This window comes from Spea bombifrons, chromosome 1, assembly GCF_027358695.1.
Source record: "Spea bombifrons isolate aSpeBom1 chromosome 1, aSpeBom1.2.pri, whole genome shotgun sequence".
Classification (NCBI taxonomy): domain Eukaryota; kingdom Metazoa; phylum Chordata; class Amphibia; order Anura; family Pelobatidae; genus Spea; species Spea bombifrons.
In genome coordinates, this window is record NC_071087.1 from 8947749 (window position 1) to 8959201 (window position 11453).

At 39.3% G+C, this 11453-nt stretch overlaps 1 protein-coding gene across 1 annotated transcript; it reads right to left on the reverse strand.

Annotated features, from left to right (window-relative positions):
- Positions 1-7837: 7837 nt before the first annotated feature.
- On the reverse strand, positions 7838-10180 carry LOC128473185 (nicotinamide N-methyltransferase-like). Its single transcript, XM_053455313.1, has 3 exons — positions 10030-10180; positions 9657-9864; positions 7838-8546 (listed from the first exon to the last, which is right to left on the reverse strand). Exons 1-3 carry the CDS (start codon positions 10178-10180, stop codon positions 8123-8125), a joined length of 783 nt encoding a protein of 260 aa, XP_053311288.1. The 3' UTR covers positions 7838-8122.
- Positions 10181-11453: the final 1273 nt, after the last annotated feature.

Here is an 11453-nt window from a genome sequence, read left to right on the forward strand (position 1 = left end):
TATAACCTTATTCTCATAAAAAATAAACATGTCTAGCACTCTGAAACTGTCCTTGTGTGTGTTTGGGTGTCGGTGTGGCAGAGCCTGTCCTGGTGTGTATTTGGTTATCTGTTTCTTGGCACTTTATTTACTGTAGGAATAAATTGATCTATTCAATTTTTATTTATCTAGAGATAAAATGCCTTCCTGAATTTGTAGTCACTTTAGAGGACAAAACTTTCTTGGCCCAGAAATCAGTGAGAGGAAAAGTAAAGGTTTTGTGTTATTCACTCTATTTCAGTCCCCATATTTTATTAGAAAGGATTAGCAGCACTAAATTGTGGCTTCAGGTGTCCCATATATGATGACTTTTTTGGTGCACTGATGTACTCCCAATCCCATCTCAAATATTCTATCCTATATTATCTGCCAAGCACTTATATATTTATATATATATATCATACAATCACTTAAACATATACCAAATACACTGTATATATATATATATATATATATATGTGTGTGTAAAATGTTTTCTACCCTTTGCTAATCAAAAAAATTGTAGGGAACGTGTAAGTCCCACTTGTTGTGTATTTACTTGGTGATTAAAGTGCAAAACTCTTCTAGCATCTTTTTGTGACACGAACAAAAGCAATCAAAATAGTGAATGTCTCCCACTGTGGTTAAAGCAAATAGTTTACACAATAAAATTATTTTTTCCAATCAAGTAGACTTAGATATTTCTAAGCATTTATTAACAGCACACCACAGACCACAATAGGTCACCTAATACTCCACAACCACCACTAGATGGCATCTTTGTCTATGTATAAAGTGGCACAAATGAGACAGATTTCCAAAGAGAAGTTCAGAACACAGTGAGGGAATTTATACATGCATGGGATATGCATAAGTTTCCTGGACCTAATACAAGACCAACGACTGATTAGGTTTTGGGTACTTAAAGGATCAAAAAATGGGCAGCCTTGATGGGCTTCATTTCTATACTTAAAACTTAAACTCATACTATTTTCTGAGGAATGGATATTCACTTAATTATTAGGTGACATCAGGTACTATAATAACAAGTGCTAACAGGAGAAACAAAGTGAATAACTGACTTGAATATGAAAGTTGGCGTCGGAGGAGGTGAATTATTTTTGGAGGCTCATGTTTGCATGAAAAATGTGGTTTTCACTCTCTCACGTCACTATTCATTATGAAGGGCCAAAACTTGAAGGTTTCTCCAATGTCAACGGCTCAGTTGGTCGTATGTAAGTGAATGTTTGAGGAGATCTCCCTGATTTAACCGTATACAGGGTCAGGGAAGCTCTGCCTGCAGCAGAAGCATACCTGGGTCAGATCTTTATAATAGTGAATGGAGAAGTGAAGGTTTTGAAGCAGCACCTCTCCTGCACACTCTCACGTCCCTTTAGCGAACTCTCAAGAGCAGCAAATTAATATGGCCGGCTAGAGCTTTCCTGTTTTTTCACTCTTTTCATGAGACCTTTTTTGCCTAAGTTTTCTTGATGCTTATTTACAAATATACCCTATTTGCTCGATTATAAGACCATTTTTTAAAGAACAAATGCTCTGAAAAATAACAATCATCTTATAATCGAGGTCGTCTTCTAATCAGATCTCAAATAGAGGTCTGACTACAAGACTAAGATCCAGATCCCCTCAGCGCTGCAGGTGACCTGGATCCTCCTCTCCAGCAGCCGGTGGAGGCCTGTGCGATGCGCGCAGACATCCTCCGCTTCTGCCGACACTTCCTCTGGGGTTTCTATGACAGAGCACCGGCGTCACATGATGCATCGGTAAGTTGGGGCATGTGGGGGGTAAGTAAGAGTGGCATGGGGGTAAAATGGTTTTCTGGAGGCAGAGTGGCATATAGGGGGTGTATACAGAATATTTGGGGCGCAGAGTGGCATTTAGGGGGTGTATAAGGAATATCTGGGGGACAGAGTGACAATTAGGGGGTTAAAAGGCATGTCAGGGAGGTAGAGTGGCATTAATGGGGTTAAAAGGCATGTCAGAGAAGCAGAGTGGCATATAGGGGGTTAAAAGGCAAATCTGGGGGCATATACGGCATATCTGGAGGGCACTTTGTAGGGCAGACTGGTAAATAAAAGAAGATGAACACAATTTGTTTTCTCAATCATAGTTTTTATTAAATATGAAATAATAGTTTACATGTGAATTAATATTTACTAATAAAAGTTTTTTTCCTAGAGGGTAGTCTCATATTGAGGCCTTTTCTTTTTTTTTTCTTAAATTAATATTCAAATTTTGGGGGGTCGTCTTAGAATCAAGGTCGTCTTATAAATGAGCAAATACGGTATATCCTGTTCACGGTGTATCTTGTCATTAAGTCATGGAATTGATTTTGTGATCCAAATTCAAGAGGAATTAAAAGTTCTGTTTACTCTATGACATAATTTGTCACTACTTGGATATATATTTTGATTAGAACAAGTTTTTTTGGCACAAGTTTTTTTAAAAAACAAACATATGAAACATGAAGCATTGAGGCACAGAAACATTCCTATTTACACATTAGGAAATGTGTACTTTTTTTGTGCAGATATATGGTTAGTAATTTATACATGGTCTCTGCCCATTGAGAAACATCAAAACGTCTAACATGTATAAAAGTATGACCTTTTTATGTAGCCAGTGATTGAGTAAATACTGAAAAATGCACTGGCAAATATGTTTTCACCAGTCCCAAGCACAATTTTGATGCAATGCTTTTGTCACAGTAAGTGTCCCTAAAAGTAAGTGTCCCTCAATGTCAGTTAGGGAATGTGGTCACCCAAACTGGCACCCTATGGTTTCATGTTTACCTGGTATTTGACTCGGTCTTCACTTGGAGTATCTTGACTTATCATTTTGTACCTTACTCCGGTCCCCTCTGTGTCAGACCTTGTGCACATCTGTCAGTTCCCCAACTGTTGAACCTTGTAGGCAGACGGCAGAGCTAAGTCTGCAGCAGACAGCCATCTTCAACCTGAGACGCCAGCCTTCTTCAGACAAGTGCATGGTCCTGAACAAGCATCCATTCCTGCACAGAGATTCCAATCTGACCTGGCACCCACAGACATGACAATTATATGTTCTGCCTATGTATGTAAAACTTGATTCAAGTACACATTGAAATAACTATTTGCATGAGTTTAGTGGTCTTTTGATTTAATTTATTTGCCCACTAGGTGTTGAACTTTGAATAATTTGAGTTTTTACATTGAATGGAGGTAATGTAGGTGGCGAAATGCAGACAGAAAAATGAATCTCAATTTATTTGTTTGAATGTTCTGGATACCCCTATTGTGCCAAATCTACATACTTTTCTATCCAGCATTCCACCTACGGCATCCTGGTTCACTGTAATTGATCTTGCTAATGCCTTTTTCTCCATTCCATTACACCCTTCGTGTCAATATCTTTTTGTATTCACACATGAACTCCTTGTGGCAATACACCTGGACGGTGATGCCACAAGGAGCTCAAAACAGCCCGTCCAGTTTCAGCAAAGCTATGTCTTCTGTGCTTTTTTCATGGCAAGACGCTCACCCGGAAGTTGAGCTCCTGCAATACGTGGATGACCTACTTCTTTGTGCTCCAGACCCATCCATGTGTCAAGAAACTACCCTGGACCTACTCTATTTTCTAGCTACAGCTGGCTGTAAGGTCTCCAAATCGAAACTACAGTTATGCCTTCAAAAAGTGATTTTTCTGGGACATTGTATTACCAAAGGCCGTAAACACCTTACAATGGCATGGAAAAAGGCCATCCTGGAGTTGGCTCCGCCAGAAACTCCACATCAGCTACAGACCTTTCTGAGTCTCATTTAATGCTGTCGTCCCTGGATTCCCGACGCTTCTGTTCTAATGCAACCACTATATGACTGTATACCTCGAAAACTACCAGCAATTTTTTATTTAACACCAGAGGCACTGGACTCATTCGACGCTCTACAACAAATGATTGCCTCATCTCCAGCTTTAGGAATTCCGAACTATTCTCTTCCGTTCCATCTCTATGTTATGGACCATGATGCAAGCGGAAGTCGGTTCGCCTTCGAACATACAGGATACCCCACTCTCAAACCCAGAATGGACCCTATTTGTGGACGGCTCCAGATATGCCGATGACAAGGGTCGCTTCCATACGGGAATGGCGGTTACGACTGACACCACTGTACTCTGTGCAAAAGCTCTACGACCAGATCAGTCGGCTCAGGAGGCTGAACTAGCTGCCCTCACCGAGGCCTGCATTATGGCTAAAGATTCTACCGCAAATATCTATACGGATTCCAGGTACGCCTTCGGAGTTGTACATGATTTTGGAGTCATCTGGAAGGCAAGAGATTCTTGGTAAATTCTCTAATGGTAATTGTGCTGAATACAGCAATTTGACCGGTTCCCCCACACACAATCAAGTATATTCTCTGGGAGACATCTATTGGCTATGTGGAGACATGAAACTGCGCATCAGATTAGAAGGTAGTTGGACTGGTGAATGTGCACTGGCCAAAGTTATAATGCCGTTATTTATAATGTCGGAAGAGCCAGAAGCTGTTGAGGCCCAGTCTACCCTGTTCCGTAAGAAACGCAGTATCTCAAAAGCCCCCGAGGGAAGCTTCGACCCCCATGTGTATATAGATGCAATAGGAGTTCCTAGGGGGGTCCCAGATGAGTATAAAGCCCGAGATCAAGTAGCCGCTGGTTTCGAATCCATTTCTCCCATTGTTACAATAAATAAAAATGTTGACTGGATTAACCATATCTATTATAATCAGCAGAGATTTGTCAACTACACCCGAGATGCACTCCAAGGACTTTCGGATCAATTGGAGGCTGCAACCCAGATGACTTTTCAGAATCGTATGGCATTAGATATGATTCTGGCAGAAAAAGGTGGTGTCTGTTAAATAATTGGAGAAACTTGTTGTACTTTCATCCCAGATAATACAGGCCCCGACGGAAAAGTGACCGTGGCTATTAAAAAGTTAAATTCTCTAGGAGACGAATTAAAGCGCAACTCCGGAATCGATCATCCATGGGCCGAATGGTTTGGCTGGCTCAAAGGATGGAAACAAGCTTTGGTCCAGATGGGAATAATTTTACTGATTATTGTGATTATTGTCGCTTTTATGCTATTATGTGTAGTCCCTTGTCTTCAACGTCTATGCGATAAAATGCTTGCAGTAGGCGAGACTACCCCGTTAATGCTTATGTACGATGACACGATGCCAAGCTTTGCATCTTCTTATGAAACACCATTTAGTTCGATAGTTCCCCCTGACGGTAATCCCCACCCCGTGTAGGGACATATAGATCCGAGGGACATGTCCAAGACCTGAAACCGGGATTTTATCCAATAGGGATAATTTGACGCCACTGCAGGTGAAGAGGATGCGGGATTATGTCCGGTAGGATCTGTCAGGATTAGGGACAGTCGGCCATCGTATATTCAAGGGGGGACTGTTATGGAACTAGAATATATCAGCAAGAAACGCTTATAGCTTTAATGAATATAAGCTGGCCTCGACCAATAAAGGGTTACACCTCACGCAGATACGTGAGAGACGCAAGTAGCAGTGTATTCAGTTATCTATATTTTACTAACCGCAAGCGCCATCCTGGCTATATCTAGTTCCATAACAAAAGTATGATCCTGTTATATAATTGCCAGGAGATGCATATATTTAACTTATTGAAGATATATATATGTATATATATATTTATATAATATATATACAAAAAATAAAACAATATATATCATGACATATAAATGGTCTATCCATCAATATTGGTTGACACCTGCAAAGGCCAGCTTTGAATCATTACTTAAAACCTTCCAAATTTTAGTAATTTAATTCTGAATCTGCACTGCAGAAGACATCCCGGCCTCTAGGGTATTATAATGCCTCTGAGAAAGGATCACATTTTTACATATTTGTGTACTTAAACAGATAACCCTTACAGGAATTGTTTAATTCATATAGAAGTTACTGCCTTAGGCAAGTCTATTTTACATTTTTAGAAAAAGTAATAAGTAAAATGTATGTTTAGATATTTGTTGCTTCCAAGAACAAATGCAGCTTGATCCTTGTTGATTTGTTTTTCCTTAAAATGTTTTATTATATATATATATATTTTTAAAACCAACAAGCAAAAGTATGATGTTGGCGTATGTAAAAATGTTCGTGCAGAATCTGGTTCATATAACTTGATGGGGGACAAAACATGGAAGCCTCCAGGATAGTCTGTTTGAAAAGTTCCACAGTATTGTGCCATCAAAGATAAGAAGAAAAAAAGTCATAATCTTCCTAAATTTAGTTAATTCTAATAAGAATATCAGACAGCGCATGATGTAGTCAATCTTTAAAATGGTCTCTGTTTAGAGCATGAAAACTTCCTGATACAGATCTTCTTTCTAGCGAAACAGATAAATAGTGTTGCTGCAAAATATGTGAAATAGAGGAATTGGTTAAACAAGCTGTAGATAAATACACGGGTTATGTGGCAACTTAGTTTGCCGGGACTCAGTTCACCTCCAGGAGTTTCCAGTCCCTCTTGGGGTCGAGTGCTTCTTGGATTTGAGTCTCAAGTGCCCTTTTTTGTTCTTAATCAATATGTATTGGGGGCTGGTCTTCAGTTAGTATATGTTTTATGGCGATTTACATGTGATGCCTTTCGTCTGATTTGGCACATTGTGCATGTGTATGTTTTTGTGGGGTTTTCCCCTCTTCATTTTCCTTTCTTAAAAATTGAATTTATCAAAAAAAAAAAAGAAAGAAAATCGCGTCTTTACAGGTAATTACGGTATATTGTGAACTGTTAACTGTATTCAAGCAGGGATTTCAGTTAGGAAAAGCACTAATTGGGATGTTTGAAGTGATTAAATCAGAGCAAGATATGAAGGCATCAGCCTAAGATGGGGTGTCTCTGTGAGAAGATTTTACATGTGGATGCAGAAGAGGCCTCATTCCTTGGTCCACCTAGACATTTTCCTAACCAATATGTGGCAGCTAATCCTTGTATGTGGATGTGTGTATCCAGGGCGGGCCCAAGACATAATGCCGCCTGGGGCGAAGTTTAAAATGCTGCCCCCGCCAACGCCAGGGGGGGCAGCATTTTAAACTTCGCCAACGCCATTATCTACCCTCCCTCCCTATTATCTACCCTATCCCCCCTTTGTACTTACCTTTAAACAGTCCTGCGGCGAGTCTCCCTGCTCTGCCACGGTGCTGGCTTGTAATGCTGAGCGCCGGAAATTGACTTCACTTCCGGCGCTCAGCATTACAAGCCGGCACCGAGACTGAGCTAGAGGGCTCGCAGAGGAGAGGGAGGGGCGCCGACATGTCCCCACTGCTACGAAACATGGAGGACATACACGTGTGTCCTAAAGGTAATCTTGTCACACCCTTTGTCTATGTACCTTAATGTCTATAGGGTAATGGAAGTGTAAAATCAGATAATTCCAGCTAGACTTTCATCTCAGAAAGTGTTAGTTCTCCGGCTTATTCTTACACCTTGTGTGATCCAGCTCTCCTATCTTGTCTTCAATAAATGGTTACCGACAACAGTAAAGTGTGCCAGTAGCTCTGTTCTTTATACAAAAAATGGCCTCTCAAGTCAGGTTGCTTAACCTTGGAGCAGAAATAGATGTTCTCCTTGTGCCGACACAGTTCTTAGCCTCCCTCATTACCCCTGCATTGAGGATCACAGTTTCACGCTATTATCGCCATAGAGTGCGAGAACGTTTGCTTACACATACATTTCGATTTATGATGTATTTTACAAAAAATATAACATTGCATATTTTGATGTTTTAGCTTAAATTTTATTAAACAGATTTGAAAAGCTGATTCACAAGGTATATTGACTGCTTTAACACATTGATATATTTGGTGCAAACCATTCTTATACTATCATAATTAATCTAAATCAGAGCATTTATTTTATGATAAATCTTGATAACTAGTAACTAAGGCTAATGCATTTTAAAATGTTCTTAATCTTATAAATTTAATTTGGCAGACAGATGAGATCAATGTATGCGTTGTTACAGAATTAACTCCAAATTCCAATTCATTCCAATTACTCAGAAAAGTGTAAATTTAATCTAATTTCACTTCTTTTTAATCGCATTGACAAACACAACTTTTTCATGATCCACAAGAGGAGATGTTGTTTTCCTGTCATTTGCTTGATAAGATTCCATTACATATCCCTCATCTTTTAGTGTTCTTCTAAGAAATTCTTCATCATAACTTAAGAAATTATATTTGTGCTCTCCAATAAAATAAAATGAATGATTAATATTTCCAAACAAGATCAGGCGACCGCCTGGTTTAAGTAAAGAAGAGAGTTTTCTAAAATTTCTAATATACGCCTCTTTATCTGGGCTTATGATATCCAGTAACCAAGCACTAATGATACAATCAACTTTTGGTAGCACAATTGGGTCTGTAGGGTTTTCTTTTGTAAAGTCGCATTTCAGAATTTGTTTAATTTTCGCTTTCAACAATTCTTCTTTCTCTTGCCACCCACCACTAGAAAAAGAAGACAAAAAAGATAAAATCGTATAATATATGCATTATTTTACATTAACCTCATTATTACAGTGGTCTTGGGACTACCATAAATATTGGCATCACATAAAATCAATAACGTTACATTAAAGCATTTGAACAGCTAGTATTGGGATTATGTATAGTAAATGTGTGCAAAACTGTAAACCTTGACCCTGAGGCGATAGTCCCCCAAGTCCTCAATCCTCATTTAGGGACCAAAGAAAAGGGACCAAAGAAAAAATCAAAACACCGATAAAAAGTGTGATGCAAAATATATAATAATAATAATATATATGTTGCTATTATGCTGGTCTCTAAGGGAGGTCTTCACCGCAGAAGTTCTTCTGCCCAAGCTACTGCTGCTGAGAGAGGAGCTCCCGGCAACAGTAGTCCAGGACTTAGATGATCCCAACAGTGGAAAACCTCCCGCCAGCTGGAGGCACTGAGCAAAAGCAGTAAGGCGCAGCACACAACAGGAACACGATGCAGGTAGTCAGACGAGCCAGGGGTCTGATACACTAAGCGGGTAGTCAGACGAGCCAGGAGTCAGGTACACGATACAGGTAGTCAGACGAGCCAGGGGTCAGATTCACTAAGCGGGTAGTCAGACGAGCCTGGTCGGTAAACAGAAGTCACAGGCAACGGTACCAAATCGTGGAGCAAAGGAGTGTCAGCCAAGCAAGGGTCAAAACACAATAAGGAACAGCAAGAGCAGCAATACACAAACTGTAAAGACCACAACAGGGTGCCTGTGAGAAGCACAACCGGCTTTTTAAATCTGGCGCCACTCCACAAGCCCCTCCCCGACGATAACCAAAACCACACACCCCGGCCGTCCATCAATTCCCCAGCAGCACGCAGCATGCCCGGGAGGCAGACCGACGACTGGAGGACAGGTAAGAACTTAAGCTCCGGGAACTGCTGTCTCCCGGCGGCATCAGGAGCCGGAGGAGTGACAGTATATATAAATATATAACTGCTCCCCACCAGTGCGCACCATCACAATGTCAACCGCCTGTTTTATTTTAGCAGGTGGAATGATAGTAATCTTACAGAAGATGATCTTAAAAATATACATTTATACGCCACCTTTTTCCTTCCAGGTCCATCAAAGCCTTTGATGCATGAGACCAGTCATAGGCTTCATCGTGGCTGTTTCTCCATTTCTCCAGCTCAGCGATGCAGAAATCATTGAATTCTAATAGAGTTATTTCTTTGAAGCACTCAAAAATTGCCAATAGTTGAAAAACAATAGACCCTGCACTAAAATCAAGCAAAGCTTCTCCTTCAATACGGCCTGCAGCAGAAATGAGAAATAGATGATAAAACATAAAATTAGAATTAACATTTAAAATCAGGTTTTTTGGTTAATTTACACTGAATTTCACACTCACAGACTCACACTTTGAGCATACTTCTAAGATTTTAGAACCTAAATATTATTTAGTGAGAAAAATCTTACTGTTTTGTTTTTCGTTAAGCAGAAATTTCAGGGTGGCGAAGACAGTCTCCTCTAGAAGTGCGTCTTCTGATTTGGACGAAAAGTAAAGATCAACGAGATGCGTCGGTTCAAATTCATGAACATGGTAATATTTGTGAGAGGAGGAATCCATAATGTTATTGAATGTTGTTAACTTTAGTTAAGAACATCTACAGCTTTGTTTCAGCTTTGCTGAAATTTATAAGGAAAGTCATACATATTAATGAGGTTCTTTTTTGTCACATGTGCCATCATATGATTCTAAACAATTTGTATATGCTTATCATATGTCTTCACCATGATATTGTAAAAGAACATAGTACAGGATGTTATATCCTGCAATTTTTAACCCCTCACCAATAAAGACCATCGTATATCATTTTAGACTTAAGGAACTTAAGCATTTTCAGCTCTTTTGATATGTCATTGTTGAACCTTATTATTCTTTTTCATACTAAAGTTATACACACAGGAACTTTCTTCTGATGCAGTAAGATTTGTTGAGATATAATCTGAAAGTGCTCTCACAGTGCTATAGCCTATGTGATACATTGTATGATTAAGATAAGTATAAATAAAGTTTATGTTGTTATCTCCTCCTGAACAGGAAGAGAAGCAGTTAATATGTTTCAATAAAGACACAGAAGCAAGGAGTACCTGTGTGTTTTGCCTCCATCTTTATATATATAAATTTCTTATATACCCGGTTATCCTATACTAATAATTCAAATGGCAACAGGTTATGGGCCCAGGAAGGATGCAGGAAACCGATGGAGCAGACTTTGCTTTGATGGAGATGAAAAGAATTATGAACTTTGGGAGAATAAGTTCTTGGGACATCTGAGGTTAATGAATCTTAAAAAGACCATCCTGAATGTGCCTGCAGACACTGAAGATGAGGATGAAGATAACAGTAAGAATGAAGAAGCATATGCTGAATTAATTCAATTTTTAGATGATAAAAGTTTGTCCCTGGTTATGAGAGAAGCAGCTGATGATGGAAGAAAAGCACTTCAAATATTGAGAGACTATTATGCAGGTAAAGGAAAGCCACGCATAATCAGTTTATATACTGAACTAACATCTCTACAGAAGGCTGTAAATGAGAGTGTAACTGGCTATATCATACGTGCAGAGACAGCCATTACAGCACTGAGAAACGCTGGAGAAACATTAAGTGACGGACTGTTGATTGCAATGATTTTGAAAGGTTTACCTGAATCATTTAAACTATTTGCCATCCATATTACACAAGGGGATGAAAAAGTAACTTTTGCAGAGTTTAAAACACAATTGAGAAGTTTTGAGGATACTGAAAAATACAGCAGCAGTGCAATTAATGATAATATATTAAAAGTGAGTAACACAACTCCAAGATTTAAAGAGAGAGATAATCCTAGCATTGT